The sequence below is a fragment of the Notamacropus eugenii genome, chromosome 6 (genome assembly GCF_028372415.1).
Source record: "Notamacropus eugenii isolate mMacEug1 chromosome 6, mMacEug1.pri_v2, whole genome shotgun sequence".
NCBI classification, from domain to species: domain Eukaryota; kingdom Metazoa; phylum Chordata; class Mammalia; order Diprotodontia; family Macropodidae; genus Notamacropus; species Notamacropus eugenii.
Genome location: NC_092877.1, coordinates 153,964,764 through 153,986,962, shown reverse-complemented (window position 1 = coordinate 153,986,962; position 22,199 = coordinate 153,964,764). Strand labels below are relative to the sequence as shown.

The 22,199-nt window shown below is 38.7% G+C and overlaps 1 protein-coding gene across 1 annotated transcript in view; it reads left to right on the top strand.

Moving 5' to 3' along the window:
* MAP9 (microtubule associated protein 9) overlaps positions 1 to 10,848 on the top strand; it is an 89,939-nt gene extending 79,091 nt beyond the window's left edge. Inside the window, exons 15-17 of the mRNA XM_072621337.1 lie at positions 5,296 to 5,351; positions 6,172 to 6,285; positions 10,571 to 10,848. Of these exons, the coding sequence (XP_072477438.1) occupies positions 5,296 to 5,307 (12 nt within the window). The 3' untranslated portion in view covers positions 5,308 to 5,351; positions 6,172 to 6,285; positions 10,571 to 10,848. The remainder of the gene's footprint in view (positions 1 to 5,295; positions 5,352 to 6,171; positions 6,286 to 10,570) is intronic.
* Positions 10,849 to 22,199: the final 11,351 nt, after the last annotated feature.

Here is a 22,199-nt window from a genome sequence, read left to right as displayed (position 1 = left end):
AATAACTGAACAGTAAAATAATTTTTCTCTCCCTTTCTCTCCCTCCTTGTCCCTCCGCTTCTCTGAAACTAATCTGGAGGGGTTGAAGAGAGGTTGAAGGAATTTCAAGGAAAGTTCAGCTCAGCCTTTCTGCTCCTGCTGGCTGGCTGGCTAAATTTACAACCTTATCAGATAAAAACAGAGACACACAGACTTTCTTTCACACAGAAATACCAACACAACATATACAGACAAAACATTTAGCAGAATAGAATAGTACACATAGGTTTAAGTTTTTGGCAAACCCAGTCCTCAGAGGAACCATATTTGGGCCAAATTGTGCCCCCTCCTCTGATGTCTTTTCACCCCATATGAAACAACAACACTTAATCATCTTCTTCTTGTCCTTTCCTCTATAATTTGGTAATTTGTGCCAATTTTGTAATTGATTTCCCAAAGGACTATTTACCAGTATTTCTTCCTGACTCCATTCCAAAGCTCGGTGGGGTTTGGACTGCCCCTTCCCCATCCTTTTGGATGAGGGTTGTCACCAACACCTCCGAGTCTATGACTCAACAAATTTTGCTAGCTCCCTCGCTAGCTCTCAGTGGGGGTTACCCACCTACCATCAGTCACCCAGCATACCTTTTTTGGGGGGGCCCTTCACTCTGGGGTCCTGCAGTCCACCAATTTGGTTGGGAGTCATCACCTTCTCCCCGAATCTATCTAAGACTCAACGAATTGACCCCCAGGCCCCCCCGCGCTTACCACCGGGTCGTATGCATACAAGTTGCCTGACTGCAACCTTCAACACCAACTGGTTGGAATTTTCACACACTTCACAGCTTCAGAGTCTTTGGAGTCCTTATCTCTATTCTTTCTGTCCTGAGTTCCTCTGCTTCGGGTCGTTACTTTGCAGAGAGGGAGGCCCGGTGACCCCATTTCAAAGACCATGGGGGGAATCTCCCCACGGGCGCCCAGTCTTTGAACTGAGTTGCCAGCCGTCTTTCTGAAAAGTCACAGATCCCGGACGAATGCCCCCAAACTGTGTGGGATGGCTCAGGTCCCTACATAAATCAATTACTCAGCTGAGTAATTGATTTATGTAGGGACCTGAGCCATCCCACACACTGGGGACCCTGGGCCTTTTCAGGTCCTCACTTTGAATGAGGTAACACCCATCTAGTGAATAGACCTCTTTAAGATACGTGCTGTTTTCCCATGAGAATGTAATCTCCTTGAGGGCCTCTCTTTATTCCTGCTTATCATAGTGTTGGTATATTGTAAGCATTTAACAAATGCTTGTTGAGTGATTGGCTGTTTAAACCTTCTATGACTCCAGATGGGCACTTGTTTTTTTTCACCTTATCCTGATAAAAGAGGATGAAGCAGCAGCAACAACATGATTAATGACCATAATAAATGACATCTAGAGCTTGAGAGTTTGCAGAGCACTTTACAAACATGACATCATTTTGTATTCATAACAACCCTGGGAAATAGCTGCTATTATATCCCTATTTTACTAATGAGGAAACTGAGGCAGGCAGAGGACCCACTATATTTCTGGATTATCATGTCCAGATACTCATTTTCTAGATGAAATCAACTAGAAATTCCTATTTCCTCAGTATCTCCTGCCTCTGGGCCCCTCTGGTTGGAGAAAGCAGGAGGTGGGAGGTTGTCCCTTATCCTCCTCAACATAAAGGTGATATTCAGGGAATTTTCATCATTTCCGATTAGTTTTCTGGGACTTCATCATCTCTAGAAACTTATCAATAGACAAAATGAAATCAACTCAGAAATTTATACTTCCTGAAGTCATTCCCCACTCTTGTTCTATGATTTCTTCATGCCCCTGGACCAGGTGCTTTCTTCCAAACCCATTTCAGTTTGTATTGTCTCCTCCATTAGATTATGAGCCCCTTGAGGACAGGGGCTGTCTTATGCCTTTCTTTGCATCCCCAGCGCTTTAGCACAGTGCCCAGCATACAATAAGTGCTTAATAAGTGTTTAGTGACCATCTTGATTTTGATTCTGATAGGGTCACAGTGAATGTCTGAGGCCACACTGGAACTCAGATCTTCCTGCCTCCAGGTCCAGTTCTCTATCTACTGAGCTATCCACCCCTAATAAGTACACACGAGCTATCCACCCCTAATAAGTATGCACAAGGAAGTTTGAGGATGCAGATAACACCAATAATTGAGGACATCTTGGAAGGCTTCACAGTGGAAGTGGAACCTGACCTTGAAGGGAAATAAGGATTCAGAGGCAAATTTGCTAAAAAAAAAAAAAAAAGTACAATTTAGTTATGATGAAGTGAGGTGAGGTGTTACCCAGGTTTGAAGCTTGGCAAGATTAGAGGACAATTTATGGTTGCTTTTGTTAACAACAGGGTCAAGACTGAAGGGAAGACATTGAGCCCAGGGCATGGTAATGGATCACAATGTGTAGGTAGGGGTGGAGGATGTCCAGTTGTTGTTTATTGTTGTTTTGCTTCATACTCAGAGTGGACCATGGCATCAGGGAAAGGATGACATGACTTGCAATTGACTTTGATCATTTTCTCCTCTGGAGCCATCTGGGTCCATGCAGCACCAACACGATCTTCACAGTGCCTACAGCAGCCATGCATATCCCTGGGCAAACATGGAATGTTGAAGGTCATAGAAGTTGGGGAGGTTTATCACTGGGGGAAAGATTTTGTCAGTATGTTTTCTCCCTCCAAGGATCCAAGTAGCAACCCTGTTCAATGCAGTCTTTAAGAGATTCTATAGCCAAAGATGAATTAATTTTGGTACGCTTTTATTGAGGGACACCTAGAGAGTTTGTATAGAACACCAGTTAAATTCTCTATGTATTTCAGGAACCCCTGAAGAAAATGTGGATGCCTTTTGTTGTTGCATGAACTGAGAGGAAATTTATAGGCTTAAATTCAGTCTGAGTGTGGGCCCGGAAAAAGGAAAGATTTTAGCAGGAGGGGAAGGTAAGAGCCTCATCCCCCTTCCACACCAAACACAGTGCCAATGTGTTTTGATATATGATACCCAATTTACTTTACACGCACTAACTCAAATTGGTTTAATTCAGGGGTGTGGAACCTGCAGCCTTGAGGCAGGTTCCCTACCCCAGTTTAGTTTCTTATGTGATGGTGAAGGGCTGTCTTCTAATTTGGCCTCATAGTCTAAATTCCCATGTTCTGGGAAGTTCTGTAGGGACCAGATTTCCTTCCAAAACAGAAAGCTTAATTTTCTTGGACTTTTTTTCTCTTCAGTATTGACTTGGAGTTAGGGAAGATCTTAGAAATCATCAAGACAATCATTCTATAAGTTCCAGGCAAGTAATAATCTCTTATAAACATTGTGAAATGTTCTTTGTTGAATCTTTGTAATTGTTTATTTGGGAGCAACAGTGATTTCTACCTGTTTGTGTGGGACTTTCCAAGATTTCTGTGTTGAATGTTTTGACTTTTTTTGTGCAACAGTGGAAGGGAGAATTTGAAAAGACAATGCTTGATCTTTTAGAGGACTTTTCTGTGGGATTCTGGATATGGATGATGTATTTAAAATATACCTCAGTTGAGAAAAGTATAATGGTGCCAAGGAGGGTTTAGTCCTCAGAGCATGAACAACATTCCCCTATGATTGTAATCCAAAATGTGGCACTTTGGGGAGCCAGCTTTTGGGCATGAGTAATTAAGGGTTTGTTGCTATGTGGTAATGGAGAATATCTAATTAATTGGCTTCAAAGTCAGGACTAATGACAAGGCTAGAACTGAATTCACATACAAAAGGATTAGTATGACCCTTCTTCATCCCTTTCAGTAGAGATACTGTCAAGCCTGTGGAGCCCCCTCTACTCTTCAGCTGGGTATTTTATGCCCCCCAAACACTTGCACTTTGGTCCTACTGATCAATGAAGTCTTGAGGATACTTCTTCATGCTTAAAGAAGAAATCAGCCTAGCCTAAGTGAAGGTAGAAGGGCATGAATGATAGCTTAAGGGTACTGTATGAGACTCTAGTGAAAAGTGTGCCAGTCTTAAAGTCAGAAGACTAGAGTCCAGGTCTGCAACTCACTAGCACAAATAATGTGAAACTCTACAAAATTTTAAGTGTAAATGTGAGTCATTTTTATTCATCTCCAACTCCTAGTTTCCTTATTTGAAAAGTGGAGACTATACCTCTCTGTCTATCTTGCATTATACACCTAATGCATAAACATGTTATTCATGCACACATACCCAACACCCATCCACCCACCCACAGACACACACACGCACACACACACACACACACACACACACACACACACGAAAGAAGTGATGACAGACTTATTCTGTCCATGGGCAATAACTAAAAGAGAATCCTGGCATACAAAACAGTTCAATTGTGGTTTGTTCTTTGTTCTTAAATAGGACCATGACATCAGGAAGGTGATGCCATGACTTGCAAGCGAATTGGATTTAAGTGAGAGAGGGCTGTGCAAGGTCACCAGCTGCACTTTCTCCTCTAGAATCGTCTGGGTCCAGTGGCCAGATATAGATCAGGACAAATATAGATCAGGACAACTGTAGATGACTCAGGTATTCACTGGTAAAAGAAAGATGAGGAAATACCTTCTTCTCAGTGCAGCTTGTCATCTTCTTTGCAACTTACAGTCTTAGAGAGCTTTCTAGAGCAAGGAGAAGTTAAGTGACTTGCTCAGGATTACACTGCCAATATATTCAGAGACTGGACTTGAACCCAGGTCTTCTTAGCTTCAAGGTGCAATCTATATCCATCATTCCAAGCTGCCTGTAAAGTACTAATTAAGTATTTTCCCCTCCCTTACTCAATGACTGACACCAACGAGTTTCAGTGCAATTACCCTAAGGAAAAGGAAACGATCTGTAATAACTTGTAGAAGTACCAATAGATATAATAACCTGGAAGTTATCTGTTTGCTGTTCCACTTTGGGAGGGGAAGGGGAATAATAAGACATGAGCTATGGTAGTCAGTGCCTGGAAACTCACCACCTCCTCATAGTATATTTTAGTTAATGCTACTCTCCAGTATGAAGTTTCCCATAGGTTTGGCCTCCATCTAGAATGGATTTTGTGGGGAAAGTTCCATTTAAAATATCCTGTCCTGTTCATTAATTGTGAGTGGGGGACCTATTGTCAGACCACTGTTCCAGTTTTTTATTTGGAAAATATGATCACCATGACCACAAGCCCCCTTAAGGGGCCTTCGGGCAGGAGGAAGAGACAAGAATCTGAAGGAAAAGGTCCTTTTAGACTCTCACACCCTTATTCTTACTCTTTTTTTTGCAGAATACTCAATAGGTCATTGAAGAATACCTGAGGACAGTTTACAGACATAGCCATTGGTGAGGAGATGATTCTTCATTAAGATATACATTTGATACCCTTGTCAGAGCCAAAAAATTGAGTCTAGATGGACCATCAGATATTTTTATTATAAATTCTACTTCAGATGTGTGCTTTAATACTTACTATGGTGATGTGATTCAAATATGAACATACAACATGCTTCTTAATTTGTCAGTGGCAACATTGAAGGCTCTTTGACCCACTTCTTTAAGATTAAGTCATTGGGTCTGAAATTGATTTTTAATCTTAGCTTTAAAGGTCTTTATCAAATATTGTATTATGGTCGATAAAGATCCATCTAATACCTCTGCTTTTCTTCATTAATTTTTAAAGTTTTTATGTTCTAATTCATGGTCAACTTTGGTGAAGGTGCCATATACAGGTGATAAAAATGTATATTCCCCTTTATACCTATTCAATAATCTCCAGAGGTCTATCTATCATATCTAGCTTTTCTAAAATTGTATTCAGATCCTTATTTTTTTCCTTGTTTTTTGGTTGAATTGATCTAGGTTTAAAGTGGGGTAAATTGAATTCCCCCACTGTTTTACTGTCTGTTTCTCCCTTTAATTCATTTAATATTTTAAGAATTTAGACACTATGCCATTTGATGTATACAAGGTAAGTTTTGATAGTAATCCATTGTTTATGGTATCTTTTGGCATTGTCTGCTTTCAAGTGAGCAAAAAAAAAAAAAATACTATGGACCACCAGGTGGGAGGCAGGCTTTTGCTGCTTTATCTCCCGACTCAACTGCTATATGTCCCTGAATGTATGATAATAAATTGTTTTGCATTTATTTTTTCATGACTTTAGATGACTGAATATCTGGAGATGGGATGGGCCAAGATACGACTCTATGAGCTTAATGAAGTCAGAAGAACTGTGAGAGTTCATAGTCAGCTATCCTCTGGGCACCTATCTACCACTGTAAGTTGGGGTTGGAAGTGTGAACTGAGAAATGATTCACATTTATTATATAAGTGTGGGTATTTCTTGGGTAACAGACATGTAGTGTATCATTAAGCAGTACCTGACATCTTCCTAGCTTAAGTAGACCCTGTCAGAATCTGTGTTCTCATTCCATAGTAGGATATCATAGAAGGACATTGGTAGAAGAATCGAGTTAATTGCATTTACGTTCATTAAATCTAGTCTTAGGCTGCATTAAAAGCATTGTAGACCATGTGAATTATGCTATATGTGGTGGTTGTCAATCAGATCTGGAATATTAAATTTCATTTTATTTATTTCAAGAGGGACACCAGCAAATGAAGATGTTAAGAGGAAGCTGATTGAGATCGTGTGAACATTTGGAACGATGATGTGGGAGAATTAGGTGAAAAATCAGAATATGTTTTGTTTCTAGATAAAGGCTTAAGGAGAAGATTTTCAGTGTTTGAAGGACAATTTTATTTAGAAGAGGAGCTGAGCTTGTTCTGATTATCCCCAGGGTGGGGAAACTATAAGGAAACTAAGTCAGGGTAACTATAAGGAGAAACTCTTTAACAATTAAAAATCTTAGGTAGTAGATTTCCTGCCACTGGAAGTTGTTTTAAAAAGAGGTAAGATGGCCACTGTTTGGTAATTCTCTTGAATCCATTCATGCTTCAAATAGAAATTGGATTGGATTAAATGACTAAGGTTCTTTTAAACTTCAAGTTCTACTATTCTTCTTAGCTGTTAAGTACCTACTATACACAGTGTGATAGGCAGTGGGAGAGAAAAAAGGCAAATAAGACAAAGACCTTGATCAAAAAGTCTAATTGATCAAAATTAAATAAGGTTCCTATCCTAATTTATTAGTTCAGCAATCATAGATTCACAATCAGAAGAGAGTTCAGAAGTCTTATATCAAGTCCATAGGTGAATAGAAATTTTCTCTATTACATTCCTGATTAGTGATTATCTAGCCTATGCTTGAAGATCCCAGTCAGGAGAAACCCATTGCTTCCCAAGACCAACCAATTTCTGTTTCAAATAACTCCAGTTCTTGGATAACTCTCATTAGTAAATGTTTCTTTTCACCAAGCCAAAATGTACCCTTTTGTAAATTCTACCAGTTACTCCTAGTTCTTCATTTTGGAACCAAGCATAATTTGTGAGCCCTTTCACCGTCCTGGCTCTCTGAGTGACCCATGTAGCAAGAATGGGCGGAAAAAGAAAAATCACTTGTCTGAAACACTGGTCGATATATGTGAAGCATTTAAAAAAAATTAATAAACATTTATTTTCTCTCCCTCCCACCCCCTCCACCCTAATTGAAAAAAGAACAAAAACATCGTAATAGATATACAAAGTCAGTCATCTAGCACTTATTGGTTACTATTATTTCAGAGTTGTTTTTAAAATGTTGTTATGTAGTGTTCTCCTGGTTCTGCTCACTTTACTCTGCATCAGTTCATCTAAAGTCATCCAATATTTTTCTAAAATCATCACTTTTTTCACTCATGCAGTCAGTCAATAACAATTTATTAAATGCCCACCTATATGTCAGGTAATATATATTAAGCGCTAGGAATATAAAGAAAGGTAAAAAGATGGTTCCTGCTCACCAAGAACTCGCAGGGAGAGACAGAATACAAACAACCATGTACATAATAAGCTATAAACAGAATAAACTGAAAATAATCAACACAGGACCTTATGATTAAAGGGAAGCTATAAAGGCTTCCTGTAGAAGGTGAAATTTTAGCTGGCACTTAAATGAAATTAGGAAAGCCAGGAGGGAGAGATAAGAAGGTGAGCATTTTTGGCATGGGGGACTGCCAGAGAAAATGCCCAGAGTAAGAAGATGGAGTTTCTTGTTTGATGGATTGCGAAGAGTTCAGTGTTAATGTGTTGCAGAATGGGGAGTGAGATGGGAACCTATTCTAGGTCTGTAAGGCATAAGAAGACTGGAAAGTTAGGGGAGGGTCAGGTTATTAAGGGCTTTGAAGGTCAACCAGAGGATTTTATATTTGATACCGGAGGTGATAGGGAGCTACTTTATTGAGCATGTGTGTGTTTGTGTGTGTGTGGATGTGATAGTATTTTATATTTGATCTTGCAGGTAATAGGGAGTTATTTTATTGAATATGACATGGTCAGGCAATGATGATGATGATAATTTTATTTATAAAGTGTCTACTCTGTGCTAAACACTTTACAAATATTATGTCATCTGATCCTCACAAAAATCTGGGAGGTAGGTGCTATTACTATCCCTATTTTATAGATGGTCAAACTGAGGCATATAGTGGTTAAGAGACTTGTACAAGGTTACATAACTAGTAAGTGCCTGAGGTCAGATTTAGATTCAGGTCTTCCTGACTCCAGGACTAGCATGCTATCCACGTAACTGCCCCATAGACCTGCACTTTTAGTAAATCACTTTGACAGTGACATGTAGGACAATGGACTGCAGCGTGGAGATATTTGTCATAGGGAGACCAACCAGCAGACCATTGGAATAGATCAGGTATGAGGCAAAGAGAGCCTGTACCAGGGTAATGGCAGTGCCAGAGGAGAGAATGGGGCATACTGAGAGAGCTGTCATAAAGGAAAAATTGATTTAACAGATACATTAATTTATATGCAAATATTTGTTCATATCTCACATCCATCAAATTGATAAAGAAAAAAAGAGAAATGTTGGAGGGTCTGTGGGGAAATAGTACATTAATACACTGGTGTCAGAGCTATGGATTGCTCTGTCCATTCTGGAAAGCACTTTGAAGCTGTGCCCCCAAAGTCACTGAATCTACATAGTCTTTGACCCAGCAATACTATCACTAGTACTGTAATCCAAAAAAATAGGGAGAGGACCCATATATGCAAAAATATTTATGATATCACTTTTACAATGCTGAAGAACTATGAACAAAGAAAATATCCATGAACCATAAAAGAACTGAAGGAAGATCTCCAGAAGGTTGGGTACATTCTCTGTAGAGATTTATGAAAAGCCATGAGCAAGAACTGTATGAATAAAAAATAATGAATTGATGATGATTTGTACTGAGGGATCATTGATGTCAGCTTACCATTGAGGAGGAGGGTGTATAGGGCAGGAGGTGTGACATCATGGAGTGGGAGGGTTTAGATTTGTCATTTTTGTCAGCAAAGGCAATTCTTGGTGTGAAAATTCCAGCAAATGAATGAGCAGCTCATCTAACCACCCACAGTTTTAGAGAGCTGCCAGTATACTCAGAGGTTAAGTTACCTTCCCAGGGCTACATTCAATCAATCTGTTGGAGGACAGACTTGAATCCAGGTCTTCCTGACTCCAAAGCTGGCCCAAGATCCACTACAGTATAGTATCTCTTTTTAATACAATTAAGTAATTGAAGAGAGGAAAATTTTATTAGAACAGACCTTTTCTCACAGAATCTTCATTTACAGCCTATGAAATACCCAGATTCTACAGAACATAGTTTAGGAAAGTAATGAGCTAGGTTATTTCTAATTGGTTTCAATCAAAACAGCATTTTTTGAACACTGTGCTACTATTCATTACTTTTTAACAAGTCTATATTGTTGTGATAAATCAAATAAAATGTGTTTAAAAGCATTACTCAATTCATAATAAGTCTTTCATTTTTGTGTATTTTTCTCAATCAGTTGATACTAATAGTATAAGTATAATTTTTGCTAATTATAAACTGTCTACTTCAGTTTTATTCAATGTTTTCCTGGGACTTTCTGAATAGCTACACCATTTATATAACATTTTTAATGTAAATATATAAAAGGTAGAAGAAGAGAACTTTTATTTTCTGGAAAAGTCTATAAATTGAAGTGAACTTAAATCTCTAGTTCCTCTGATCAAATGTGATATGCTGGAAAAACTTAATGTAATTCAAAATTCATGTGTAAGTGAGAAGGGGGAAAGTTGACACAATCCTTTCTTTCATGTAATCTATATTTGATGGGGAATGGATGCTCTGCCTAAGGGGTGAATACAGCATGGCTCTGTCCTTGGTATACCGAGCTCACATGCTCCAATATCCTCACCAAACTCAGTTAACAAAAGTAAAGAATTCTTATGGAGTTCATTTTCTTCCTTAAATCAAAGTTATTAAGGAGTGAGAAACTGGAATGGGCTGCATAAAATATATTTTTAAATAGACCAAGTAAAGAAAGAATTCATGGTTTTTGAAAACCAAGAAATTTGAATGATGGCAGGTTTCATTAAATTCTATCTTCACCATAACCTCTCTTTCCTACTCTGCAGGGGCCCCAGTTGCTTTAGGTGACTTAGAGAAGGATGGCTAATTGGCAAGACCAATTTTCATTATGAGTTCAATCATATCAATATAAGAGTCCATACCAACAGTGAAAGGTAAGGAATTATTTAACCCTCCACACTTGGATGCAATAAACTGCCTGCCTCAGCATCTCTCTCTGTCTCTGTCTCTGTCTCTGTCTCTCTGTCTCTCTCTCTCTCTCTCTCTCTCTCTCTCTCTCTCTCTCTCTCTCTCTCTCACACACACACACACACACACACACACACACACACACACACACACATACACAGAAGCACCCTCTAGACAACAAAGCTTGTTTTATACTGTGACAGGAGTGACCATTAAATGGTTAGTCTCAACAAGGAAACCTTCTGTATTGTGGATATAGCCAGCTAATTAGCAAAGAACTCAGCAGAAAACAAATCCTTATTGAGATGAGCCCTGGCAAATGCTTTTGTGGGTGCTACAAAAAGTTGGCACCACTGAAGTCTTTGACATGGTGAAGTGGTTCAACATTTGAAAATAATAGGATTTCATCAGTGGAAGTGACACTGGAGATGACTCTTCACCATCTATTTTGCTCTGCACCCTAAGGACCATGAGACTTTGCTTTCATTTGCAGCATAACCCTTTTTCATGTACTTTCTCCCCAACTTGAATATAAGCTCCCTGAGAATAAGAACTGTCTTCACATTTTTATTTATATTCCTAGTGGTTAGCACAGTGCTATGTACATAGTATGCACTTAATAGATGCTATTTCATTCATTCATTCACTCATTCACTTACAGTAGGTCTGACTGGGTAAACAAGTTGTTAAAATATATGAAAAGGCTTTCCTGCAAAGGTGGGTCTAAAAACACATCCACTGTCAGACTCATTGGTGCGTTTATGAATTTTGTTGAACTGGTTTTTTAATCTCCCTTTTTTATTCTTTGCTTCAAAGAATGTCTCACTGGCTAGGGAAGGGAGAGAAGACATTCAGAAGTAAAGGCAATGAGAAAAAAGATATTGATACTTATTTTTATTTAATAAAGACAGGAGAGAACTTGGAGTTAGACAACCCAGCTTCCTTACTGTGAGACTTGGACAACTATGATCCTGTCTTTCCCCTGTTGCAGAAACTCCAGTGGCTCCCTGTTGTCTTTAGGATAAAATATAATCTATCCAATTTAAAACCCTCCACAATCTGATCCTTCCTGCTTTTCCAGACTTATTTCATATGGCTATCTTTCATATATTCTATTTCCCAGTTAATTTTACCCGCTTTCTATTTCCTCAAATTAATAATCAATCACCTATCTCCAAAACTTTGTGGAATGTTTCCCATACCTAGTTTGTGCTTCTTCCTGAACTCTGACTCTTAGAATGCCTTATTTTCATCAAAGTCCAACTGAGATGCTGCCTGCCACATGAGGTGTTAGTGATTTCTCACTCTTCAGACTACCTTGTATTTACTTATCTCTGTATATATCATATCCTTCCTGTGGAATGTAAGCTCCATGAGGTCAGGAAATGCTTTTCTTTTTTTTTGTCTTTGTATCCTTGGTGCCTAGCATACATTAGGTGCTCAATAAATGTTCCCCAATTAGGATTCCATCAAGCATGTTTTTTAGATTTTTTTTGAAGGAGTTGTGTATGTGTATTTGTGGGAGGTGGGGAGTGAGATTGTCAATAAATGCTTATTTGATTGAAGTGTCTTTATTTTCAGAGCCTCATTTCCCTCATCTGTGAAAACAGAATATTGGACTGGACGATTTCAAAAGTCCTGTCCAGCTCTGAATCCTATGATCCTAACCTAAGATGCAGAATTGGTAGGAATTTTGCTGATACAACTAAACTACAGAAGTGTTTGAAATACAGTGTTTTAGGATTACAGAGTGATACACATGCATTATCTTAATTGATTTTAACATCAAAGGAGGCAGTGTGAAGGAGAAAGATCTCTGGATACAGGGTCAGATGACCCAGGATTGAATTGTCCCTCTGCCACTTGAGCAGTCTCGTGTACTCAGCTATCACCGTGTACCTCAGGCAACTCCCTAGGGTTTTACTGGATCATTGAATTAAAGTTTGAGGCTCCTTCAGAAACCATGTAGTCCAACAGATGAGGAAAATGAGCCCCAGGGAGATTAAGTGACTTCCCAAGGTCACACAGGTAGTGTAGGGGATTTGAACCCAGGTTCTCTGATTCCAGAGTCAGTGAGTACCATGCTGCCTCTAGACTAATCTATTAAATCACAGATAGGTTGTGATCCACTAGGATAGGGGACTCCCCACTCTGATGAAATCACAGATCCTTTGTGTATATCCATAAATCATGGATGTGCACCCTAGATGTGAAGTTTTTTGTGTTTTGTTTTCAGCAGTGGAGCACAGGTTCTAGACAGGTTTTAGAAAACTGAATTAGCTTTGAGTCCAGAGTGGACAACCTGTTGTATGTCTGTCACTTATTGAAGCTAAGGTTGGACAGGCTTATCACCAGAAGGAAAACCACAAGAAGATGGACTTTTTTAATAAAGGTGTCTTAATGTGTCAGGTGAGGAAGTATCCAAACTGATGACTGTATCCCTTTCAAAGAGTCATATAAATTTAGAGGAGAAGGGAGCCTCAAAGGTAATCTGAGATCAGTTACTCAAGGTTAAACAGGAAGTGAATGCCAGAGCTAGAATTCAAAGTCAGATCTTTGGACTCCAAATCTGAAAATTTTCTTATTATACCACATTATTTTGAAGTTTTGAAATTAGTTCACTTGCCTTTACATTTGTCAACGGAAATAGATAAGATCCCTAAAATGAACAACACTAGAAGTAAGAACTGCCTCTGGTTATCTGTCCTTGGGCTTAAGTGATGACTTTTGAAGGTATGCAGTGATCCACACCCATAAGCTTCCAAACTCAGAGCTTTATTTGACCATTAAGTTTTGTGTTTGTGTGGGTAGGTGGATGTGAGGTCCACATTTTATTTTGGAAAATGCCCGGAACTAGATTGCCCCTATCCCTGAAATCCTCTTAAAATGAGCAAGCATTTAGAACCAGGCCATTAAGGGATTTTGTTCAGACTTCATGAGTCTGAGATTGTTAATGTACTTCTGTGAGATTCTAAGTAACTATCAGTGAGCGTGACACATGTCCTGGATGGAACAGAGTCTTTGAAATGCAAAACTTGGCTGAACATTTTGCATAAACATTAGCTGCCCTTTCAAAGAAAGAAAAAAAAAATTAATTGCCATTATAATTCAAAGATGGTGACTTCCTTGCCAAGAATTTTTTTAAAAAGTCAGTCTTAAATTGGCTCTGAGACCATTTTAACACATATGAATAAGTACCATTAAGCTTTACAGTATTTTTTTTTTTTTGGTGGGGAGTGGAATTTTGGTTCCTGAGAATCTCTGTGGCTGTAGTTTCCCTTATGTTGCATGCAACAGTAATTATTCATTTCATTTCCATCTTTCAAGGAGTTGTGATTCCTCTGTTCTGCTCTCATCTCCTCTCTAACTTAGGAGATTTTTCTTGAGAGTTTTGTAAAAACATCTTTAAGCAGAGGCTAACCTGGTGATAAACCTCTCTGAATTTAGCTAGGTCAGACTGCAGAGAAGAGACAGAGAGTCTTTACACCTTGATGGGATCTTCCAGAGATCATACAGTAAGCTCTGAGAGCCCACAGTCACTGCCATAGCATCATTAGGTCTTAGAGACTTTACCTGAGTATATTACCCTTTTAATCATGTATCATAAGCAAAATCTGTAATATGGTCATATTCATTAAACATTCACAATGTTGCCCCATCCAATACTCTACCCTCCCAGTCCCCCATCCCCATTCCCCTCAACTACTCCTCCACTCTACTGCAGCCATAGACAATGATGGTCACACTTTGGGTATCAATATCTCAGGCATTTCTCCATCTGACCATGAAAACCTATCATTTCATCTCTCATATGTCTCACTCCTCCCAAACATATTCTTGCTAGAAATCCTACTGCACCTCAGAATTGACTCAGCCCTTCGCATCTGTTTTGTTCTTCGTGTTCCTAATTTCCTAATCTTGACACTATATTTAAACATCTCGTCTCTACACTGTTATCTACATTCAAATCGCTTACCTTTTTTCCTATCTCTTGCCAAATCCCAGGTCTGAGTTATTGCCATCACCTACCTACATAGCTCCTACTCCTGTGTTACTGACTGGAGATAGAGAAAGTCACCCAGCTGACTTAATTTGCTACAATACAAACTTATATTATCTAATCTCAACTGGGACAGCTAGGTGGCACAGTGGATACAATGATGGGCCTAGAATCAGGAAGACATTATCCTGAGTTCAAATTCTGCCTCAGACACTTGCTAGCTATGTGACTCTGGGCCAGTCGCTTCACCCTGTTTGCCTCAGTTCCTTATCCATAAAATGAGCTGGAGAAGGAAATGGCAAACCACTTAGGTATCTTTGTCAAGAAAACCCCAAATGGGGTCACAAAGAGTTGGACACTGAATAACAACAAATCTCAACTGAGTCCTCATTTCAATAATCTTTTTATTCTCCCCTAATCCATTCCCTATCTCACTCCAGATTCTAAATTTCTTTCTTCAGTTTCCTTATACCTTCCCCCTTCTTCAGCTCCTCAGATGAAGAACTTGTCTCTTGCTTTACAAAGCAAATAAAATCAGTTGGCATCCCTCTTCTTTCCTCTGTCTCAAAACCCCTTGACTTCTGCCACTTCCCTCCACACCCTAATGAGGTGGCCTCTTTCTGACAAAACTAACCCTTCCATATGTACCTTGGTCCCCTCCCCTATTATCTTTTAAAGCAGATTGTCCCTCCTATTGTCTATTTCTAGTCTTCCATCTCTCCCTATACAATGAATATTTCCCAGCTTCTTTCAGACAAGTTCATCTCCCCATCCCTTAAAAAATGAAAACAAAAATCTTTATTAAAGTCATAGAATTAGTGAGTTTCAGAAACAGCCTCTATACTAAGATCAGAGATTATTCTCATAGCAGCCCACTCATTAGCACACCATTTACCAACTTTTTGACCTCTAAGAATAGGAACCTTGCTGAAGTGCAAAATGGATGATTTTGGTTGCATTAAATTGAAAAGTTTTTTACACAGACAAACCCAATGGAACCAAGATTAGGAGGGAAGCAGAAAACTGGGAAAGAATTTTTGCAACTAGTGTCTGTGATAAAGGCCTCATTTCTAAAATATATAGAGAAATGAGTCAAATTTACAAGATTACAAGTCATTCCCCAGTTGATAAATGGTCAAAGGATATGAACAGGTAGTTTTCAGAGGAAGAAATTAAAGCTATCTATAATCATATGAAAAAATGCTCTAAGTTACTATTGATTAGAGAAATGCAAATCAGAACAACTCTGAGGTACCACATCACACCTATCAGATTGGCTAACATGACAAAATAGGAAGATGATAGGTGTTGGAGAAGATTTGCAAGTGTTGGAACACTAATTCATTGTTGGTGGAGCTGTGAGCTGATCCAACCATTCTGGAGAACAATTTGGAACTAAGTCCAACGGGCTACAAAAATGTGCATACCCTTTGACCCAGCAATATCGCTTCTAGGACTATATCCCCAAGAGATCATAAAAATGGGAAAGGGTCTCACATGTACAAAAATATTTGTAGCAGCTCTCTTTGTGGTGGCCAAGAACTGGAAATTGAGAGAATACCCATCAATTGGAAAATGGCTGAACAAGTTGTGGTATATGAAGGTAATGGAATACTGTTGTACTATAAGAAATGATGAACAAAAAGACTTCAGATAGGCCTGGAAGGATTTATATGAACTGATGCTGTGTGAAATGAGCAGAACCAGGAGGACATTGTACAGAGTAAGAACCACAGTGTGTGAGGAATTTTTCTGGTAGACTTAGCCTTTCACAGCAATGCAAGGACCTGGAACATTCCCAAAGGAGTCTTGAGGCAAAATGCCTTCCACTTCCAGAGAACTATGGAATTGGAATGCAGAATGAAGCAGAATGTTTTCTCTTGTGTTATGTTTTGTTTTGTTTTGTTTTCTCATCATTTCCCCATTCATTTTAATTCTATGCAACATGACTAATGTGAAAATGTGCTTAATGAGAATATATGTATAGAAACCACATAAGATTGCATGTCATCTTGAGAAGGGAGAGGAGAGGGAGGGGGAGAAAATCTAAGACCTATAGAAATGATTGTAGAAAACTGAAAACAGATAAATCAATTAAAAAAAAAGGAATAGTGACCTTACCTGCTTACTTCTATGGTACTTATACCAGGAGTGTCTAGTTAGATGAAAGACTCTGACCTGTCTTCTACAGTCCCATTCTGTTGTTGTCTATCCCACTAAGCAACACAGTTGAAGATTATCTTTTAACCCACCTACTATTTCTAGTAATATATAGCCTCTTTTATACATGGGGAGATATTTTTTTAATAATAAGTTTTTTTTGATACCTTTTTTCATACTGCTGTAGTTTTTCCTCCTATCCTTCTCCCTTCTCCTCCTTGAGAGCCATTCCATGACAATTAGTATTTTTCCCACATCCATGGAAAGGTGGTTTGGAAGTGTTCTCATATCTCTTTAAGTTATGTTTGATTTTTATAATTTTAAAAAACATTTACTTTTGATTTTTTTCTATTAGAGATTGGACTTTATCCAAGGTCTTTCTGGCTCCATAGCCAGCTCCCTAGTCACCATTCCATGCTGCTTCTCTGTCCTAAATGAGCTACAGTTTTCATTTTGCATTCACATTTATTTGAAGTATTTTCTATTTTCTCCATGTTGAAAGCTATGTAAATTAAATCTGTACTGAAATTCAATTGTGGACATAGAATATATAACAATAAAAATTTAACTAGGAATACTATCCTTAATCATAAATACATTTACACTTTATTTCTTTCCATCAGAATTTAAAGGTAGCTCATCTATTTAAATGACATCTCTAAAAATATTTCATAATATTCTCAGGATAAATCAGACCCTAAAAAGTACTCTAGTGATGATTTCTGTTCTCAAGTACATAAACTCATTTTGCTTTTCATTGGTCTATATATCATAATAATTTTATTAATTTCTGTTTAGTTTCATGCTACCAAGGATTGATACTTCTGTTTATATCATCAGTCTTGTACATTGGGGCTAAGCTAGATTTTAAAAAGATCTTAAATAGTTACACAATTGATTTTGTTGTATTAGGAAGCCCCAGCTAGCTGTTAGAAATACTTCTGCTACCTTAGTATGTCTTCTCTAGAGATCTGCAACAGAAAGCTTATATGGCCTCCTCTTAGGAATGCTTAGAGGTGTTTGCCTTCAGGTAAGGATTGGAATAAATGATTTCTGAAGTTCTTTCTAACTCTGAGATTCTGTGATTCTTAAATCACCAAAGAAAGATTTCTATTTTCTCTAATTAAAGGGAATTATTTTGGACAAGAGAAGTCTAGCTCTTGTTAAGGGGATCATGGGAATTCTCTTAATGAGTTCAATATGAGGAGCTTAGAGCTTGGGATGAACCCCTCTGGGATTTTAGAAAGCACTTCTCCCTCTAGAAGAGCAGCATATTCATAACTTCTGTTTCAGAGGACAGATATTACTCCTGATTAGGTCTCCGACTGGTTTGGCACCACCTCCTAAGGATAGGTTCTGAGGCCTGGGGCTTTCTCCAGGAGGATTTGGTTGAGCAGAACTCTAGAGAGGAGGACTCTTGTCAAAGAAATCACCTTTTTGTGCTGGCATAAAAGAGAGCTGACAGACAACCTTCTACCATTTCTTCACTTTTACCCCATTTTTATTATCATACTTTTCTTCTGGTGCAAAGTGAGGGGATAGAAAGACAATAGGATTCTTTCTTTCCAATCTCCAGTAGTCACTAATGACTGCCTTTCCGTAAAAGTATATGAGAAAATTCATGCTTTTGCCAATGTTAGAATATTTAGAAGGAAATTCCTGGACTTTGAGTTCTTAAGTGGATTTTCTGCCTTTTGGGGAATAACTCAGAGGCCAGGTAACTGAGAATAGACTTTCCCAGTTCTAAAAGTTAGAAAGAGTGTCCTTTCAAGGGATCCTACACAAGCACATGAAAAGAAGAAGGTACCTGACTCAAGAGAGGAGATTTTATATGTGTTCCTGAACCCAAACATTCCATGAAAAGTAGAGGAACCTTCTGGACAGCAGGAGTCTAGCCTTCTAGCAGAAAAGGGAGCTTTCTTAGGTAGTGCAATCCTGGAGGGTGGCCTTGGAAGTAATCCCACATTTCAAATTTCAAGAACCTGGCCCCCCCAAAAGAAAGTAGAGTTTCTGATTTATTTGCCTTTTATATAGAGAAAAAGATCACCTACGTAGCCAACAACTGGAGGATCAAACCATGTCTTGGGGGAGAAGAACTGTGCTTTACCTCCTGCTATTATAAGAGACTGAATGTTCAGCAGCCTGAAAGTATATTCTCTTTGGGATAGGATGGGGTCCTTATTGTATGGTAGCACAATAAGTCTTAGGGGGAGATTTGAACCCTACAGGAAAGGTACAGATTCACCAAAATGTTAGATTGTTGCTGGTGGCAACCATGAAATCCATTGCCTTCTGAGGCTAGAGGTGGTTGGTACAATGGATAGAGTACTGGGTCACACAGTGCTAGCTGCGTGACTGCCAAATCATTTAACCTCTGTTGCCTCTGTTCTCTCAATGGTAAAATAAGAGTTATAATACTACCTACCTCCCAGGGTTGTGAGAATCAAGTGAGATTATTTGTAAAACATCCTGGCACATAACAGACATATAACGAATGCTTGTTTCTTTTCTTTCTAGTTCATAGACTCCTATCAATGCTTTACATATTTTCTCTAATTATTTGTGCGATCCTGTGAGTACTTGCTGTCTTTACTAAAGTTTCTCTTTTACTCAATATGAATTTGTTGCCTTGAGAGACTACATAGGAACTGGGAATTTTATTATCCATATTTGTGGAAATCTAGACCCAAGCTTCATAATAAGATATTTTTGAAAATTTTCCGGAATAAACTTGGGGAATGGAGGTAGGATTTAAGCCAAAGAAAACTGAGCATTTAGAGGAAGCTTTTAACATCAGTCCTGAGGCTCACACACCTTTGAGGTTCTTAGGGCATAGATTACACTCTCAATACCATGATTTTGTGAATTTACAATATTTGACCTTCATAGAATCATAAAATAATACAGAACCCATCAGAGGTCATAGCTTGCAGGATTTATGAATGTAGAAAATGTCCTATACTCCCCTTAGATTCCTGGAAGAAACCATACTGAATGGTTCCACTATAAATTTATTTTGTCTAATCTCATTGGATAGCCACAAGGAAAATATCCTATTCTTCCTTAATTGATTTGATTTCCAATTCTTCTCATCTCTTCTCAAGTTTCCTATAGCATCCCCACTCCAGTTTTCAGTTGATAACTTCCACTCATATTTCACTAAAAAAATTGAAGACATTCACCAAGATTTGCCCCTTCTCACTCACCTCTCTCTCAAATCACTTGTGTCAGACACTTTCTCTCACTCTCTCTTCTTTACTCTTCCATCTTTAAAAACAAAACAAACCTCATTATACCCTACTCTCTGAGCTAGTTGTGGTCTTATAATTCTCTTCCCCTTTCTTCATGGCTAAACTCCTTGAAAAAAATTGTTCACTTTCCTGGTCACCATTTCCTTTCCTCTCACTCAATTTTGAAACCTCACAATCTGGGTACTAATACCATCATTCAACTGAAACTGCTCTCCCAAATTGCCAGAGATCTTTAAGTTGTCGAGTCTGATGGCTTTTTTTTCAGTCCTGATCATTCTTGACCTTTCTGTAAGTATTTGACATTGTGGCTCATTATCTCCTCCTGGAAACTTTTTCCTCTCTGGAATTCCATGACACTGCTCTCTCCTAGTTCTCTGATCTACCTGACAACTCACATTCTTCTTTGAGATCCTACGTCCATGCCACACCAACTATCTGTGGGGGTCCCCCAAGCCTCTGCTCTGAGCCTTCTTCTCATTTCACTCTATATATCTCATCAGCTCCCAAGGATTTGATGACGTTCTCTATGCAGATTTCTAGATAAGCATTTCCAATCCTATTCTCTCTCCTTAGCTCCAGGCTATCACCAATAACTACCTTCTGAAACTTGGATTCACCCTTCTATAGGCATCTCAAATTCAACATGTGCAAAACTGAATTCATTATCTTTCCTCCCAGACCTCCTAGTTTTTCCAACTTCCCCTTTACTATCAAAGACACTACTATCCTATTGACCTAGACTTGTAACCTCAGGGTCAGCCTTCACTCCTCACTCTCACCCACCCTATATATCCAATCCATTGCCAAATCTTGTTGCTTCTACTTTCATGATATCTTTCATACACATCCTGCCATGTCACCCAGCCACCAACTTGGTTCAAGCCATCATTATGTTTTACCTGGAATATTGAGAGAGCCATCTAACTGGGCTTCCTAACAATCTTTCCCCACTCCAATCAATCATTTCCACTCAGCTACTGAGCTCATTTTTCAAAAGGGTAGTAGATCTGACCTTGTCGCCCTCCCTTCCTTTCTTCTCATTAGCTCCAAAGGCTCTCCATTACTTTCAGGATCAAAGATAGACTCCTTTGTTTGGCATTCAAAGCTTTTTATAACCTGACCCTTTCCTACCTTTCACAGTTGACTGCCTTACATGCAGTTCTATGATCAGTTAGCACTGTTCAATTTATCGTTCTCTAACAAAATACTCCATCTTGTATCGTGCCCTATGTAATATAAAATTGTAATAAGATCCTGAATTTTTACCTTGTTAAGCTACATGTCCCTGGTGTCTACCTACAGTGCTTTCCAAAGGAACTATTGTTGCATGCTGAATTATTCTCAGCAGAGATCTGCACTCATACCATGACATAATTCAATAAAAATCTTAAAAAAAAAACTATTGCCTTTTTAGGATACATGTTCCTAGTGCCCACCTGTGCTGTCTTTCTGGTTTCTGTAAATCTCCTCATTTTGCAAAGAGGAATATTCTTAGCATGTTTGTAACTACTCCGAGAGATGGGGGCCAGCTATTCCCAGTCTTCCTGGAAAGCCTCTCTCTCTCTCTCTTTTTCTTTTTTTAATTTATTTACTTAACTTTTAACATTCATTTTCACAAAATTTTGCGTTCCAAATTTTCTCCTCTTTTGTCCCCTACCCCTACCCCAAAACACCGAGCATTCTAATTACCCTTATCACCAATCTGCTCTCTCTTCTATCATCCCTCTCTGCCCTTGTCTCCATCTTCTCTTTTGTCCTATAAGGCCAAATAACTTTCTATACCCCTTTACCTGTATTTCTTATTTCCTAGTGGCAAGAGCAGTACTCAACAGTTGTTCCTAAAACTTTGAGTTCCAACTTCTCTTCCTCCCTCCCTCCCCACCCCTTCCCTTTGGAAGGCAAGCAATTCAATATAGGCCAAATCTGTGTAGTTTTGCAAATGACTTCCATAATAGTCGTGTTGTATAAGACTAACTATATTTCCCTCCATCCTATCCTGTCCCCCATTACTTCTATTCTCTCTTTTGATCCTGTCCCTCCCCATGAGTGTCGACCTCAAATTGCTCCCTCCTCCCC